The sequence below is a fragment of the Macaca thibetana genome, chromosome 5, assembly GCF_024542745.1.
Source record: "Macaca thibetana thibetana isolate TM-01 chromosome 5, ASM2454274v1, whole genome shotgun sequence".
In the NCBI taxonomy this organism is placed as follows: Eukaryota; Metazoa; Chordata; class Mammalia; order Primates; family Cercopithecidae; genus Macaca; species Macaca thibetana.
The window spans coordinates 70598498-70617435 of NC_065582.1; the positions used below are offsets into that span (position 1 = coordinate 70598498).

General features: G+C 39.3%; 1 protein-coding gene across 4 annotated transcripts in view; it reads left to right on the forward strand.

The window, feature by feature from the left end:
* Nucleotides 1-18938, forward strand: part of SEC24D (SEC24 homolog D, COPII coat complex component) — a 113058-nt gene that overhangs the window by 24372 nt on the left and 69748 nt on the right. For all 4 annotated transcript variants that reach the window (XM_050792335.1, XM_050792337.1, XM_050792338.1 and 1 more), the window contains exons 7-8: nucleotides 8414-8525; nucleotides 16336-16463. In XM_050792335.1, the coding sequence (XP_050648292.1) occupies nucleotides 8414-8525; nucleotides 16336-16463 (240 nt within the window). The remainder of the gene's footprint in view (nucleotides 1-8413; nucleotides 8526-16335; nucleotides 16464-18938) is intronic.

The following is an 18938-nucleotide window of genomic DNA, read 5'->3' on the forward strand; positions in this document are numbered from 1 at the left end:
GCCCTGGTGTGTGATGTTCCTCTTCCTGTGTCCAAGTGTTCTCATTGTTCAATTCCCACCTATGAGCGAGAAATGCGGTGTTTGGTTTTCTGTTCTTGCAATAGTTTGCTGAGAATGATGGTTTCCAGCTGCATCCATGTCCCTACAAAGGACAGGAACTCATCCTTTTTTATGGCTGCATAGTATTCCATGGTGTATATGTGCCACATTTTCTTAATCCAGTCTGTCATTGATGGACATTTGGGTTGGTTCCAAGTCTTTGCTATTGTGAATAGTGCCGCAATAAGCATACATGTGCATGTGTCTTTATAGCAGCATGATTTATAGTCCTTTGGGTATATACCCAGTAATGGAATGGCTGGGTCAAATGGTATTTCTAGTTCTAGATCCTTGAGGAATCGCCACACTGTCTTCCACAATGGTTGAACTAGTTTATAGTCCCACCAACAGTGTAAAAGTGTTCCTATTTCTCCAGCACCTGGTGTTTCCTGACTTTCATGATTGCCATTCTAACTGGTGTGAGATGGTATCTCATTGTGGTTTTGATTTGCATTTCTCTGATGGTGAGTGATGATGAGCATTTTTTCATGTGTCTGTTGGCTGCATAAATGTCTTCTTTTGAGAAGTGTCTGTTCATATCCTTTGCCCACTTTTTGATGGGGTTGTTTGTTTTTTTCTTGTAAATTTGAGTTCTTTGTAGGTTCTGGATATTAGCCCTTTGTCAGATGAGTAGATTGCAAAAATTTTCTCCCATTCTGTAGGTTGCCTGTTCTCTCTGATGGTAGTTTCTTTTGCTGTGCAGAAGCTCTTTAGTTTGATTAGATCCCATTTGTCAATTTTGGCTTTTGTTGCCATTGCTTTTGGTGTTTTAGACATGAAGTCCTTGCCCATGCCTGTGTCCTGAATGATATTGCCTAGGTTTTCTTCTAGGGTTTTTATGGTTTTAGGTCTAACGTTTAAGTCTCTAATCCATCTCGAATTAATTTTTGTATAAGGTGTAAGGAAGGGATCCAGTTTCAACTTTCTACATATGGCTAGGCAGTTTTCCCAGCACCATTTATTAAATAGGGAATCCTTTCCCCATTTCTTCTTTTTGTCAGGTTTGTCAAAGATCAGATGGTTGTAGATGTGTGGTATTATTTCTGAGGGCTCTGTTCTGTTCCATTGGTCTATATCTCTGTTTTGGTACCAGTACCATGTTGTTTTGGTTACTGTAGCTTTAGCACTACTATTTATTAATATTCATGACCCAGTGGATTCCCTGGGCAGCTTTGCTAATCTGGGCCAGGCTCACCTGATTTTGGCTGGGCTTGCTCACGCATCTGGGGTCAGCTGGAGGCTTGGCTAGGGTGTGGATGGTTTAGGATAATGTATTAGTTTCCTGTGGCTGCTGTAACAAATTTGTAACAAATTACCACAAATCAGGTGACTTAAAACAATAGAAATTTATTCTAAGCAGGGCTGTGCTGCCTCTGAAGGCTGTAGAGGAGAATCTATTCATAGGCTCTTTCAGCTTCTGGTGGCTTCAGGTCTTCCTTGACTTGTGACCATATGACTCCAAGCTCTGCTTCTGTGGTCACATTGAGTCCTCCTTTTCTTTGTGTCTTCTTCTCTGGGTGTCTGTCTCAAAATTCCTCTACCTCTTTCTTATACATGTGATTCCATTCAGGGCCAGGATAAGCTCCTCCTCTCAAGATCCTTAATAATATTCTTTTGCCATTTGAGGTAATGAAATGGAAAAGGTTCCCTTATCCCTTTTGCAGGACATGCGATGGGGATGTGGCTCGCTTCTTCAGTGCCCCAATGCTCAAATCTCTAGGGGAGCATACAGATGGGCAGGCTGTGGGGCTCCATCTCCCATGGCAGTGTCTAGGAATGAATGTTTACAGTTGAAGCCCCAGTGGACATGTGTTACAGGGTGCTCTTTTAGTTTGCCGTCTATAGGCGACTTGTATTAACCAGCTCAGTTAGACCCCTTCCTTATCACAAGGACAGAGGGATTTCTGTATCCCAGGTTTTTGCCTTGGTGTACTGGAAGAATTGGATCACACGTGGGCTTGGAGAATGAGTGCAAGGTTTTATTGAGTAGAAGTAGCTCTCAGCAGTTGGGGGAACCAGAGGGAACCTGGAGTCCTACCACTCAGTGGCCCGGGCCTCCTCTGACTGCCCCGGCCAAACTCCGCATCTGCCCGTGTCTGTCAGTGTGCTCTTCCACCGGTATTCTCCCTCCACGTCCTCTCGCCATCCAGCTGCTTGTATCTTTATCTGCTGATGTGCTCCTTTCCACATCTGGCTGCCTGTGTGTCTGCCCGCTAGGGACTTGGGTTTTTATAGGCCCAGGATGGGGGCATGGCGGGCAAGGGTGGTCTTGGAAAACGCAACATTTGGGCATGGAAGCAAGAGTGCCTGTCCTCACCTACGTCCGTGGTAGTAGAGCCCTACCCGGGGACCCACCTTTCTCTACCCAGCACTTCCCTGCCCCCCTCCTGTATCAGTAATATTCACAGATTTCAGAGATTAGGACATGGACGTGTCTTTCTGAGGGGCACTGCTCTTCCCATCATAGATAGTGTCATTTGTGTGTCTTGTGTTTGGTACCCATCTGTTGATGGGGGATGAACAGGCCACGTTGTCAAGCAAGGTACACTGGGTTTGTTCATGGGGTGGCAGACATCTAAGAGGGAAGGTAGGAGTTTGCATGGCCTTTTGAGGCTTAGGCTTGGAACGGGCACATCGCTACTTCTGCTACATTCTCTTGGCCAAAGCAAGTCACAAGACTGCCTTAGATTCAAAAATGGACTTTGCCTCTTGATGGGAGGAGGGGCAAGGCAACGTTGAAAAGAGCATTGATATAAGGAAGCGCAGATAATTTTGACTGTTTTTGTAATCTGTTACTTATTCTATATTTATTTGAATTTAAAGTTGAAGATTTGTAATACTGTCTACTGCTATAACATGTTAGAAATTAAATTTTGACAATTCTTAGTGCCGTTATTGATAATCATATTCCCAGTCATTACTTTTATGGCTTAAAAGAAAGAAGGAGGGAGATTTATTTTAATTAATGGTTTCACTTCATTATGGGGACTGAGTTGGAAAGTTAGGACAGTAGGCTGGAGACCTAGGGAAGAGTTGATATTGCAGCTCAAGTCTGAAGGCATCTGGAGGCAGAATTTTCCTCTTTCTCAGGAAACCTGTTTCTCCTAAGGTGGTCCGCTGATTAGATGAAGCCCATCCACATTATGAAAAGTAATCTGCTTTACTCAAAGCCTGCCTGTTTAAATGTTAATTCGATCTTAAAAAATACTTTAAAAATACCTTCACAGCACCATCTAGACTTCGACTGGTATTTGTCCCAAAAATGGCCTAGCCAAGTTGACACATAAAATTAACCATCACATCACCTTTCTCTTGCATCATCTATACTTCTTTGAAAATGAACTTAAGTTTTTCTCTGTCTAGTTCATTCTCGTCAGAATATAAATATCCTATGATGCCTCCCATCATTAATAAAAGAAGCTTTCCTTGGCCTCTCCCCAAACCTGGATTCAGTTTCCTCCCATCTCTTGGCTTTCTTTTATAGCCAGAAATCTCCCAAAGAGTTGCCTATATCTGTCGTTTTCAGTTCATCTCCTCCCACTCTCTCCTGATCCTATTCCAGTTTAGATTTCATCACCACAACCCCACAATACTGTGCTAGTCCAATTACCGATGACTTCCTGTTGCCAAATCTAATGGTCAATTCTCAGCTTTCATGTGACTTGACATCAGCAGCAATTTGACACATCTGTTTACTCCGTTCTCCTTGAAATGAAACTTTTACATTTGCCTTCTGGGATTCCTCCCATTTGCTTACATCTCTGTCTACCCCACTGGAGGCTCTGTCTCCTTTGTTGATGTCTCCCAATCTCTCTGACCACCTAGTGTTAGAAGCGTCCTAAGGCTTACTCTTTGGAGCTGTCCCTTTCTCCATTGACATTTACTCTCTGGATAACACTTCTCAAAATGTGCTCCCAGGACAGCACCATCAGCATCATCTGGGAGCTTATTAAAAATTCATGTTCTCAAGCCTCAGCACAAACCTATGGAATCAGAATCTCTAAGGGTAAGGCCCTGGAATCTGTGTTTCAACAAGCTCTTCAGATGATTCCTGGGCACACCAAAGTGTGCAAAGCACCACTCTAGATAATTCCATCTATTTTCGTGGCTTCGAATAAGTGCAGATATTCCTAGTAAAGACGTTTTCCCTGAAATCCAGATCCAATTCCATTCTTCTACCTCCTCAGGCCAAAAACCTGGGAATCATCTCTGATTCTTCCTTTCTTGCACATCTCACATTTAGTTCTTTAGCTAGTTCTCTTGGTCCTACCTTGTCTATTCATCCTGTTCCAAGCCTCTACTATCTACCTACCTAGGTTTTTATAAGAGTCTCCTAATTGGTCTCCCTGCCCTTTCAGTCGTCCATTCCAATTCTAAGTCAGATCATGTCATGGCTAAGGAAACCAATACTCTAGTTAAAAACTAAAGTTCTTACAGTAGTCTACAGGATCCTACATTATTTGCCACCCCTGGCTCCCCTCACCCCCTCCACACACACGCACGCACACACACACACACACACACACACACACCTCCTACCCCGACCTTGTCTCTTACCACTCTTCTCCACCTGCTTTGACCAACACCAGCAGCCTCCTTATTGTTCCTTGGCAGGCCAAGCATGGCCCTAACTCAAGGCCTTTGCCTTTATTCTGCTTTGATGCTCTTCCCCTAGATGTATGCAGGGCATGACTCATGTCCTCATTTCCTTAATGTCCTCATTGCTCATCCTTAGTCTCCCTGGCACCCCATCCATATCACTCCATATCCACAGCACTGATTACTGCCTGATGTCGGGTGTATTACTTGTACATTTGTTTACTTACTGCCTTTCTTCCGCACAAGAATGTCCACTCCATGAGGGCAAGGATTTGGTTTTGTTCACTGCTGTGTCTCTAACACTTAGAACAGAGCCTGATACATAGTATATGTCCACATATTCCTTGAATGAATTAATTAATAAATAAATAGGCAACAAAAGCAAGAAGGAGTAGATGCTGTGACTCATCCAGGACCCTTACAATACATACAGACAAATCAGTCCAGTATTTATTTTTATCTTAAAACTAATGAAATCGTGATGGTCAGATGGAGCCTGTTTGTGTTCCTATTACCAAAGGAATATGCTTTTGCTAACAAAATACATTTTTCCTTCTGGAAAGAAAGATGTAAAGTCACATTTACTGAGCTTCTGCTATACTCCAGTCCTGAGCTAGGTGCGTAGGTGCTTATTACAACCCTTTTGGGTGGTGGTTTTAAATAAATTTTGAAAGTAAGGAAATATATCGTCATCAAAACTCTTCCTCCCTCCTTTTCTGTGTCCATAAGAGGATTATTCAGTAGTTGGGTGCTTTCTACTCCCCTTATCTTACCACTCCAAAATTCACATGATCCTGCTAAGCAGCCTTTCTTGCGTGGCACACACATCTTCCTGTTTTTCCCTTATCCTTGTTCACTTATCTCAAGATAATCACTTTCTTTTTTTCTCTTTTCCAATTCTGTTTTATGAACTCAGAATGCTCCACTCATAGCAGATAAATATAATCGTAATTCTAGCAGCACATCTTCTGAAGGAAAAATAAGACTATACCTTTTGAAGTAGTTTTGGAATTATCAAGAATCACTGTCATTAAATCTAAACCCTTCAAGTACTGAGTCACAGTCAAAATTGCTGTTGATGCTTCTTTATCTCTAAGCCTGTTTTTCAAGAACATGCATTTGAGGTAAATAAAAAAGGCATAGTATTTTTTAGCAATTATCAGAACTACTTTAATATCTCCCACTCTTTTCTTTGTAGTATTCCATCCAAGATATGAATTAATTTAGAAATGTAATTACTACTGATAACATTGTTTCTTTGGAGGCAGGGCTTTGTAAATTGCAAATGGATAATTTAAAAATAAACTTTTTGGAAACATAGTCTATTGAAGACTATATTCAATATGTTCTGTATATTATGCACACTAATACATTATCATGGTTTTTTCTTCACTTTCATATTGGACTCTTTGGTTGAAATGATTGCAATAAATATTGATAATATAAAAACGACTCTAAGCCAGGTGCAGTGGCTCATGCCTATAATCCCAGCACTTTTGGTGGCTAAGGTAGGAGGAAAACTTGAGCCCAAGAATTTGAGACAAGCCTGGGCAACAAAGTTAGACCTCATTTCTACAAAAAATTTAAAAATTAACTGGGCATAGTGGTGCACACCTGTAGTCCCAGTTACTTGGCAGGCTGAGGCAAGAGAATGGCTTGAGCCCAGGAGATTGAGGCTGTAGTGAGCCCTCTTCATGCCACTGTACTTCAGCCTGAGCATCAGAGCAAGACCCTGTCTCAAAAAAATAAAAATCAACTCTATTTTTAATGAATTCGGTTAACCTTGTGGTCAAAATACAGAATATAATTACAGTGTTTCAGTTTCTCTGCTTCTTGTCTCTGCTCATTGGTAGCTTTAGTCTTGTCTGTGTCTGACAGCAGTTACGTTTGGAGCCATTTTATATTTTAATCTAATAACAGTTCACATCCTATGAAATTAGGAGGGAAGACCTGTAGACTTAAAGGCAGGCTAAATCTGTCATCAACATTTCATAAAACCAATGTTGTCAGTACCAGCTGGGGACTGGATTGGATGGAATGGGAGGGAAGAGTAGAGAAAGCAACATTTCAGAGTTTGCAGAAGGCAGTTTTCATATCGTTAATGGTTTTAGGAATATTAAAAACTGCACCCTTGGTGCAGTTTGGACACACTGTTCCAGTCTGGACACACTTCATGTTTCTCCATTTTTTTCTTTCTCTTCTTACACCCTCTCCATTTTTTTTTCCTTTTATTCCTCCTTGTTTCTCCTATGAAGAAAGAAGTGAGGGAAGGGAGAAGATAAAGAGGAACATAATTATTGGGATTCTTTCTTGTTCTCTTTTTAACTGCATACTACTAGATTTTGCTCATAATTTTCACTCCTAAACAATTAGAACAGAAAGACATTTTGTATCTCTTATAATATTCATCAATAACAATTGTTTTTAACAGAGAAATATCAGATGCTTCCACATTCGATGACAGAACTTAGAGACTTTTGCTCCTGTTGACTTCTCTACAGTGGGCAAAAACCACATGGGATTGCTTTATACCGTTTGTGTCTTACATCTCAAGGAGCCAGGGATGCAGTTGGGGAAACTTGAAAAGCAAATTGAAGATCAAAAGACATTTGAGGAGGATGTTAAGGTTTTTTATAGGTTGTATATTATAAATCATTTCTTCTGAGATAATTTTTAGCCTTTTGGAAGTTTCTTTTATTTGAAAAAGTATTTCCTTTGTTTATTTATTTTGAGATAGGATCTTCCTCTGTTGCCCAGGCTGGAATGCAGTGGCACAATCATAGCTTATTGCAGCCTTGAACTCCTGAGCTTAAGCAATCCTCCTACTTCAGCCTCCAGAGTAGCTGGGACTACAGGCAGATGCCACCATGCCTGGCTAATTTTTAAAACCTTTTTAGTAAAGATGAGGCCTCACTCTGTTGCCCAGGCTGTTCTTGAACTCCTGAGCTCAAGTGGTCCTCCCACCTTGGCCTCCCAAAGTGCTGGGATTATAGACATGAGCCATTGTACCAGGCCAGTATTTCCTTTAAATAGTTATTTTCAATTTCTTTTGTTACCAGATTTTTTTTTTTTTTTTTTTTTTTTTTAAGAAAATGCTGACCAGGTGCAGCAGCTCACACCTGTAACACCAACACTTTGAGAGGCCAAGGCAGGAGGATTGCTTGAGCCCAGGAGTTTGAGACCAGGGCAACTTAGGGAGAGGAGGCCCTGTCTCTGCAAAAAGATGAAGAAAAAGAAAATTAGCCAGGTGTGGTGGCACCCACCTGTGGTCCCAGCTACTCGGAATGGCTTGAGTCAGGGAGGTGAAGGCTGCAGTGAGCCATGATTGTGCCACAGCATTCCAGAAAGAAAATGCTTACCTATGTTCCTAACAAACACATTAGATAAAAATAAAGTTCTCTGAAGGGTCACATTGTCAGATTTGAAGCTAAAGAATTACAGAATATAATTGGAAATTACTATTCTAAAATTGTAACCATTTTGACTGAAGACACGGTAGGTTTTTCCATGACAATTTGATCTGAAATGAACAGAAAGGATTTAGAAAATGCCAGTTTGTGCTAGTGTGTGAGACTGTGTGTATGTGTGTCTCTGTGTGTGTGAATATGGAGAGGGAGGGGAAAAGGAGGGAGGAGAGGGCAAGAGTACTCTCTAAATGGAATGTTGAGAAGGACCTGAATCTACTTTAACGAGCTCTTGATGTCTTATTTATCAGATCCAGGTGATCGAGAATGATAGAGCCAGCAGAGGAGGACAAGTTTATGCCACCAACACCAGAGGCCAGATCCCTCCGCTGGTCACTACAGATTGTATAATACAAGACCAAGGTATTTGTTTTTAATTATGCCGTTTATTAAGGTTTTAAAGCTTCTCACCGTTTCTAAAGCAAATACACTGACACCCTTCAATAATGCTCTTAATAATGGAAAACCCCATTATAGCTAATAATGAACCAGTTCTCCATTAATCCCTCAAATACTAAGAGGATGCTATCAACTGAATTTTATTCTCTGCGTATAGAAGTCTGGAGAGTTTCCAGTGAGGTACAGAGCAATATATCTGCTTAAAACAATTATTTATTTTAATTTATGGGTTTAAATTAGTTTATACCCTGCTTTGGTTTAATTTATTCACTATGTTGGAAAGCTGGCACAAGCAGAGCAGTAAGGAATTAGACTCTTTGAGATGTCAGCAGACCTGGTTCTAGCCCCAACAACATTTTCTAAGCAGATCTTTTTAACATTTTGGGTTCTGTTTTCCCACATGTAAACTGGGAAGAGGAGAAGCTGAGCTGCATCTCTACTGTTCCATACCTCTCAGCTCAAGAATATATTACCGTATTGTTCATGACAAGTTAAAAATATAACTCGATGAAATCTGATGTCTGAGATTCTGAATATACCATTTTAATGAATCGTGTACTCAATCCTAGAAGCGTAACATCAATATACAAACAAGTATTTTGTCTCATCCCAGAGTTGTTGAGCTAGCCAAGCTCTAGTTGGGGATCCTCTCTCTATCCTCTGTGCCGCCTTCGGAGCTAACCTTATAGAGCAGATAGTACAGTGAGGTAGAAAGAGATTTGATTGGGAGAATTCAGACTCCACTCCTTACTGCCCAAGTGAACTTTGTCCATTTCACCTCTCTCTCAACCACAGCATCACCCTCAGTAACATGTGGAGACTCAGACTGGCCCTGCAGAGCCAATGTGAGAATTAGAGGTGACTGTGTGCATGAGTCTTTGTGTGTGTGTGTGTGTGTGTGTGTATGCACGCACACACATAAGTATGCTTATATGTGTTTAGAGGGCTCAATACACAGAAGGGTTTCATGTAAATTATAGGTGTTGTAGATAGTGATATGAAAACAATGCAGATGACTTCATTTATTATTCTAAAAATAATTTGTCCTTCTCGGCCTTTTGGCTAAGATCAAGTGTAAAAATAATTTGTTTCTTCCTCATTACTTACAGAACCCATTCCAACTAGTTAGCTGAGTTTATATTTGTAAAGCAATTAGGGCTTGGTAGATAATAGGTTGAGCTATATGAAATTGTTGATTTTTTTCCTATCACTGTGACCTATAAAAGTGGCAATTTCATTTCAACCTAATGATAAGTGTTATATAAGTGTTTTAATATCTATTTATTTTATTTAATATTTAAAATAAATATAAAACATTATTTGGGGCTTTTTCTAACCTAAAGAATTTTCCTGACCAGGCTCATCTCCCACCTATTTCTTTCTTTACAACTGCCTTCATATAGCAAACTCATCCTCTTTCTCCTCATGCCTCTGATTTTCACATTGTACTGTTTTCTGTGCAGCAGCCTGAGGATGGTTTTTTGTTTACCACTGTATCCTTAGAAATTCATCTGGTATCTAGAACATACTAGTTGACCAATAAATATTTATCGGACCCATGTACTTGGAATATATGACTTTTACCCCTTTATTTGGGAAACATTTAGTTCTTCCAAACTTCCAAACTCAATTTAAATTTTCTTTTTGAAGTCTTCTCCAGTGTCTTTTCCCGTAATACTTCATATGTATTTCACCCCTATCACATTAAATTTTACTGTGGTTTAGATAAGTCTCTCCCACAAATCTTTGAGCTATCTGGGATCAGAATTCCACTTGTTCAGAACTTCACTCATTCATGCGTACATCTAGAAAATGTTTGTTCAGTGCCTATTATGTGCCAGGCCTCTATACTAAACCTGAGGTTAATAATATAATCAAAATATACAAAATAACATTATTATAGCTAATAATTGCAGGTACTTAGTATGTATCAAGACAATTTTCTAGCCACTTTATATGGAATAATTCATTTAATCCCCCTGTAATGTTATGAGATAGGCATTAATATCATTCTCGTATTACAGAGTGGAAAACTGGGGCACAGAATGCTTAGGTAATTTACCTAAGAAATGTAGCTAGCAGGAGGAAAAGCTAGAATTTGAACTCAAGCATTCTGATGCAAGTGCCTATGTTCTTAACTTCACTGCCTCTATTCAGAAATAAAAGACATGGGTCTTTTTTTAAATGAGTGAACAATCTGGCAAGGAAAAAGAAATAACTAAATATTAATTCAGTGAGATAAATGTTATAATAGAAAGATAAACAACATGTTGCCATGGGAACTTAAATGTGAAGTCACCAACCAGATAACTGACCCAGCCTGTCTTGCTTGAGGCAGGGACACCCAAACTGTGTCCTCAGCAAGCAAGTATAACCCACAAGACTAGGGAGGTGGGGGAGAGGAGGGTTGCCAGGCAGAGGAGGTGAATGTGCTAAAGTATCGTAGTGGGAGAGAGCATAGTACATGTCAAGTAACAGCATGTGCATAGGTTTTTGTTTTTTGAGGGACTCGTGGGTAGTTTTTAAATTGTGGTCAAATCTATATCTATATAACATAAAATTTATTATTTTAACCATTTTTAAGTGTACAATTCAGTGGCCTTAATTACATTCACAATGTGCAACCAAATCATTCTTATTACTTGTTTCTAGAACTTTAAAAACAAATCATCCCACCCTGAAACTCTGTACCCATTAAACGATAACTCCCCATTCTTCCACCCTACCCATCCCCTGGAAGACTCTATTCTACGTTCTGTGTCTATGACTTTGCCTACTCTAGGCGCATCATTTGAGTGAATCATACAGTATTTGTCCTTTTCTGTCTGGTTTATTTTACTTAACATAATATTTTCAGGGTTCATCTACCTTGTAGCGTATATCAGAATTTCATTCCTTTTTAAGGCTACATAACATTCCATTTTTTATGCATACCACATTTTGTTTTCCATTCATCTGTGGAAGGACATTTGGGTTGTTTCCACCTTTTGGCTATTGTGAGTAATGCTGCTGTGAATATTTATGTACAAGTATCTATGCGAGCCCCTGCTTTCATTTCTTTGGAGTATATACCGTACCTAGAAGTGAAATTGCTGGATCATACAGTATGGAAAGAGTACGAGGGAAGGAGTGGGTGAGCAGGCAGGACTAGTAAGGTGGCAGGGTCTCAATCATTGTCCTCTCTCCTTAGCCTGCAGTCTAACCCTTGGCAAGAGGAGAGAGCGGCCCTGGTATGGAGCCCCAAAATTGGCCCAGTCATACCCTTTTGCTATGAAGCCCCTTTGTCTGACCTGGCTTATTTGCCAATAGTAATAAGCTTTTTAGGATGTAGCTCAAGATTCTCAGACATGTACAGACATTCACAGATGTAAGTAGAACATAGAGTTGGAAGGAACCTTGGACTTTCTTTGCTCAGCTCTCTCACTTTACAGATGTAAGGGTAAGGGCCAGGGAGGTTAAGTGGCTTGCCCAAGGCCATACAGCTGGTTAGGATCAGAGCCAATAAAGAAAAGTTTAAAATATTCTTAAACTTTAAAATATTACTCCTTTGCCTTTAAATATGAGGCCTTACTCCTTTGCCTTTAAATAATGCCTTAAAATAAAATCTTATTTTAAGATTCCACTTGTCCTTTGGTTCCCATCCTTTAAGACCCTGTTCAATGACCTCATCTTTTGTGTAGTCAGTGCTGGTCTAAGTGACAGAGTCATTGTCTCCCTTCTTCTATTTCTTAATCTGTTTGCTCTTCTGTGATACTTACCATGCTATGTTGCAATGATCTATTTTTACTGTCACTCTTTCCAACTAGATTGCGAAGCCAGAGACTTGACGCTATTCTGTTTCTAAGCCCTTGCCTGGAGTTTAGCTTAGTAAATGTTTGTGGAATGAATTTGTTGAATGTTTTCAGTAAAATTATCCTATAATGCTCTTTATTAAGCATCTCAAAAAGTTTCAAATCGTAGTTCCTGAGGTTGCTAAATTATCCACGGTAGCCAGACTGTTTATGCCCCACTGTCGTATACCTGTTTATAAAAACAAATTCTCAATTGCTTTTTCAAATTTTATTCTTTATGTACATTATCTTCCTGAACGAAGCATTTGTTTAGTCACCTTCAGAGCTCATTCATTTATGCATATTTCACTGTCAAAAAATAAACCCTTTAAGGGTAACAAATATCCAGCTTCAATATTTTATTGGTAATTTTAAGGAATATAATTGAGTGCAATGGAAAATTAAACTTTAAAATACTTTAAAAATTCTTAGTTCATCATCTCTATAATATTGTGTAATGATGATAAGGAAAGTTTTGTTTAAATATGAAACAAACACTATTAAGCGTTCAAGTGTATTTACATTTATTAATAATACCTAAGGGTTCCTTTACTTTTATTCCTGCTGCCAAAAATCTGGTTTCCTCCTCTATTACTGCTAACCTGGGCTCTTAAAGCAATGGACCAATTTACCTGTCTCTATTCTTTTTCTGTTCCTAGAAGCTATCTAACTTTGGGCAGATTGATTTTCTTCAATTACTTATTTGATCATTTTACCCTTGCCAAAAAAAAAAAGTTCTGGTTGGTTGGTTGGTTGGTTGGTGGTGGTGGTGGTGGTTTTTTTTTTTTCCTCCCTTGCTAAAAAAATGTCACTGTTGCCCATGGGCAGACAGGGTTGGTCTCAACTCCTCATCCAGCATTCCAGGCCTTGGCGACCTGAACTTAATTTTTCCGGGATGTTGTAGAAAATTATAATTTGTTCTAATCCCACTTTTGCCACTTACTAACTCTGACTTTTGGAAAGTCACACAACCTCCCGGTGTCTCAGTTTCCTCCACAGTAAAGTGGATTATAAATATATTAATCCATAGAGTTATTGTGGGGCTAAATGAGTTTACATGTAACAGTCTTAGAATGATGTCTAGCACATTGACTGCTATTATTATTATTATCCTTGTTGTTAGTACTATATCTTCCCCTTCTCTCAGATGCTCTGCAGTCCAGCCCAAGGACTGGATTCAGCCTTCAGTCATGTTAATTTGTCCTACACAGTAATTTCTTTTGTTTCTATTTGAATTAATTGTCATTATTTAAAAATCAGAATACATTATATAAAAATCCAGATTTCCAGTTTGTCCTAAAAACTGTGAAATCTGGCACTAGTAGCTTGGAAATGAGCAGAATAAAAGCTTTCTTAAGTCCAACCTTCCATTCATTTCAGGCCTGCATCTGTGCAGCAAAACATGGCCAGAGAAAGGCTCATAACCCCGCCACAACCTCTATTTAAACTCAGTACCGTAAACTTCCCAACACACTCTATTTCCCAAGTCTTTTCACTTTTCCAGTCTCCTTAGTGACTATTTCACACTTTTTCAAACCTGCATTACCTTCTCTCACATCTTTCTTTTAGCTGCTTTACATCCTCCTTTCAGAAAGGAAATTCTGTGCACCCCACCACCACATGGACCCCCAATGTCAATGCATCCTCCCACTGTGCCCGCCTGCATTTGGCCCTCGGTGAGCAATCTGTGCTCCAGCGGAAAGCCAGTCTCTCTCCGTGTGTACTACTCAAGTATACATTTCCACAGTACGTCTCCCCTCTTCCTCTTAAATCATCAGGATATTTCTTTCTACAGAATGATTCCCATCTTTTTAAAAAAAAACCCTTCTCCCATCTTAAAATATAAAAATGTTTTCTTGGTCCACTTCCCTTACCAGCTAGCACTCTTTTCTTTCCACCCCTCTACAGCAAAACTTAAAAGGACTATTGCCAATTCTTCTCCTTCTGTTATCTCTTAAACTCACTCTGAGCAGATTTTCCCCCAGCATTCCACCAAAACTGCCTCTTTCGGATCTCCAGCAGCACCATCTGGCACAGATGATTGTGCCTCCGCATGAAATACATCCTACACTTCACTTCAGGACGCTAGGCTCCTCGTTTCATCCTTCTCAGTCCTTTGGCTGCTTTCTCCTCCTTCTCTAACCTCCTTATCTTGGAGGACCCCAGAGTTCAGTACTTGATCATCTTTTCTTCTTTGGCCATAATTATTCCCGTGGTAGTTTTAACCTGGTTTCATGGTTTCAGATACCATCTCTATATGCTAAGAATTCCCAAATGTGTATCTCCAGCCCAGACTTCAGCCCAGTCTCTAGATGTACATATCTAATTGTCTATTCAGCATTGCTGTTTGACTGTGTAATAGATTTCCCATATTGGACATGTCCCAGACTAGATTCCTTATCTCCACCCACATACCTGTTAAAACATCCCTTCCCTTCCTGCAGCCTTTCCTTTGTCAGTTGATGGCAATTTTATGCTTCTGGTTTCTCAGGCCAGCAACCTTAGTCATTCTTGACCATCACGCTCTCTCACACCTCACATCTTCACACCTTATATGCCCTTTAACAAATAAGTCACTGTACCTTCGAAATATATCCAGAATTTAGCCACATCTCAACACTTCTACTGCTGTCGGGCTAGTACTGCAGCAGCCTCCACATGGTCTCCCTGGTTCTACTCTTTCCCACTGCAATCCATTCTGAAAATGCAGGCAGAGGAACCTACATTACAGCATGACACTCCTCTGCTCTAAAACCATCAGTGGCTCCTCATTTCTTTGGGAGAAAAGCCAGAGGGCTTAAAATGGTCTCAAGAGTCTACCTCATCTGACCTGTTGCTTCGCTGAACTCCACACCCATTGGTGCCCACCACAGTGGCTCCATTCCAGCTCCATGGGCTTCCTGCTGTCCCTCTACTCCGGGCGTGTCCTTCCCCAGATACCCGCTTGGCTAAATCGCTTGCCTCCTGCGACTCTTTGCTTGGATGTTACCTTTTAAATAAGGTCTACCTTGTAAGTATTTAAAATTGCAATCTGCCTCCCACTTCCTGGTACCCCTTCACTAGATATGCTTTTTTCACAGCATTTATCACCTTCTAATGTCCTATATAATTTACTTTTATTAGGCGTAATATTCATTATCTGTGTCCTCTGCAAGAACATAAGCTCTGCAAGCACCTAGGACAGGGCCTGAAATGTCGTAGACACTCAGTGAATGTTTGATTAATAATTACATTTTTTTAGTCATAATATTTTATTTCAAAATTTATTTTAGACAAGTTATTCTAGTGATAAAAATATTCTTTATGTCATAGATATTGTTTTAACACTCGGATATGCCACGAAGTAAAGATATTTGGTCAAGAAGCCTAACATCTATTAAAAATAGATTAGGGTGTTTTTGAAAATAATACTTCTATTACAAGTAGAATTTTCATTTCTAAATTCAATTTCCAAATTTAGAAAAAAATAGTCAAATGGAATCATATTTGACAAAGTATCACTTGCTAATATGAAATGGTATAGAAATGCTTACCTTTCCCATAAGCAGATAGAAGAGGATGAAGAAGAAATGACTGTGATTCAAAAATTTTGTTCTTTCATATTTGTGTGTCTCTTTGTTTAATTTTTTCCGTTGGATCTAAATACCTCTCAAATCTATAGTAATACTATATTAAGACTGCTTATAGAAAATAATAATAACTAAGATACTTATATCTTTGCAGTAGGATTCAGAGTATTTTTATTTTGTAAGAAATTACAGTGTACCTAGAATGTAGATTGTAGAATTGCACAATACTACTTTTTAAAAAAACAAATCTTGAAGAGAGTTTTACAAATAAGAAATAATGCAATGCGTTATCTAGAAGTACCAATAAATATTTGAATATCTTAGGGAAAGTTTTTTTCTAAACAAATTTTAACTGTATCCTTTTGAATGTTTCAGGAAATGCCAGTCCTCGATTCATCCGTTGTACAACATACTGTTTTCCATGCACGTCAGATATGGCTAAGCAAGCTCAGATTCCATTAGCTGCTGTCATCAAACCCTTTGCCACCATTCCTTCAAATGAGGTAAGAATGATATATAATAGCAATTCAACAATTTATCAATTCCAAAATTACTCTTTTCTTACAGTTTTCTTGTATGTTATTCCATCATATAATCAGGAAACTGGAATATATTTTTATAATGCAAAACATCTAGTGATTGAATTCATCAGGAAAACAAATAGTCCAAAAAGCTATGGTTTTTGGCCTCCTGTACACCAAATACAGATGGACTAAGTCAGTTTTTGGCTTATTGTGGTAATGCACATGTATACAGAAAATATAGAGTGTCCCACAGTAAAAGTATCATGACTTGTCATGAGGCCCTGATACCCTAGTTTAGAGCCCTTACATTGTGAGTGTTCTGTTGAGGGAAGATGATAGATCCTATAGTCCTTGATCTATTAGAGCAGATCTTACTACATCTGCTTTAATTATCACTGGGCCAGGATACTCATCAACTCCTACTTAAACGTTAGAAAGCACAGGGTAGATAAATCTGTATATATTGGTTTGAAAATATGTGTGCAGCATATAGTTGAGTGGGAAAAAAAGATAAGTGGTTTACATTGAAAATCTGCAGTTTTGTTGCCAGTGGGTATTTGATCTAGGCTTCCAGAAATAACCCAGTTCCAACCTACACTGCTGCCATTCCTTCTTTTGATGCCCCTGAATGGTGGATGCCCACATGCGCACAGAAACACAGGCACTGTAGCAGAGCAAGTCACACAGGGGAAGAAAAGCTTGACTTCCAGCTGGAGCTGTGACCATTACCCATTGCAGTATCCCAGTAAGCTAGGGCAAACCACAGATTCCTCTTGCTGCACTAAAGGCTGGAGCCCCAGTATTCCCTCCCAGCATAAACCTCAGTCTTGGATCTAATGAAGTAGGCTGATCTCATGCACACCTAGCAGCATCTGAGCAAGAGGCAGAGCATCTGCAAGAGAAAACAGATTCGTTCCCTTTCTTGGGCTCACCACACCAGCTGCTATGGAGAGTAAAGCAGTGTGGGGAAGGGGAGGAGGAAGCTGTGGTGAGTGGGGCTTACTTTATATCCTGTGAGGGAAAGAAGAGAGAAAAGAGAGATGTGTGATGTGTGCCGTGGCTTTCATACCCTTTGGGATCTCCACTCACTGTCTTTATGAATGTAGTGTAGTCCTGCTGACACTTCTTTTTGGGAGTAGAGTGACCTGGCTTGGAGTAGGTCATGGGAGAGGCATTGAACTGTTTTTAGAAGCCAGACTTACATGTGGTATGGTTTCATATTTGTAAATCAAGATGTGCATTCAGTGTTTCCTTTACATATTTTAACCACAATCTCTTCCATGATGGTTCTAGAAATTTAATATAATATTTATAAATACCTCATTAAACTCACTATGCTTAGTATGAATGTGGTAGACCAATATGTATTGACAAAGAAATGCCACTATGTACAATGAATGCGTTTTAAAGAATAACTTAACTAGAAATATTTTCAAAGCTATTTTCAACATTTTGTTTTGAAAATTTTCAAACATACAGAAAATCTAAAAGGATTTCATAGTTAACACCTACATCCCTGCCACCTAGATATTACCATTAACTATGTAACTAGCATGTAACTATACTTGTTTTGTCACATATCATGATGTTCATCTGTCCATCAACCCATCTTTTTTCTTCTGATGCATTTTAAAGTAAATTACAGACATTTAGACACTTCACTCTAAATACTCCAGAATGAACATCATTAACTAGTGTTCAAAATTTGCTTACAGATTATTTTCTCATTTGAGGCAAAATTCATTTACAATAAAAATGTACGTCTTAAGTGAACATTTATTGAGTTTTGACAACTGTATATACCTATGTAGCCCAGACACTTATCAAAACATAGAACATAATTGCCACCCCAGAAAGTTATCTCATGCCATTTCCTAGGCAACCCCCACCCCTTCATGTAACCTTCTTTCCCTGGCAGCCACAATTATGATTGTTTTCTGTGATAGATTTGTTTAGCCTATTCTAGCACTTCATGTAAATAGAATCATAACGTATGCACTATTGTACGAAGGTTCTCTTACTCAACATAATGTTTTAAGAGCCATTATGATGTTGCACGTATCAATAGTCTGTTTCTTTTTTATTGCTGAATAGTAATTCATTGTGTGAATATACTGTTACACCCTGGCCTCCTTTAAGAGGTCTTAGGCTGGGTGCGGTGGCTCGCACCTGTAATCCCAGCACTTTGGAAGGTGAAGGAGGGTGGATCACCTGAGGTCAGGAGTTTGAGACCAGCCTGACCAAGATTACGCGACAATCTTGGCTCACAAGACTGGTGAGAGAGGGAGACTCTGTCTCAAAATAAAAAAAGAGTTTTTATAGGCTGACTTCATGCAGGTATCCATAACAGTATGTGGTATTGGTCTTTTCTTTTGAAAGAGTCAAATACTGTACTTTTAAATAAGTAAAACATAAACAATCAAAAGATGAAAAGGGTATACAATGAAAAATAGG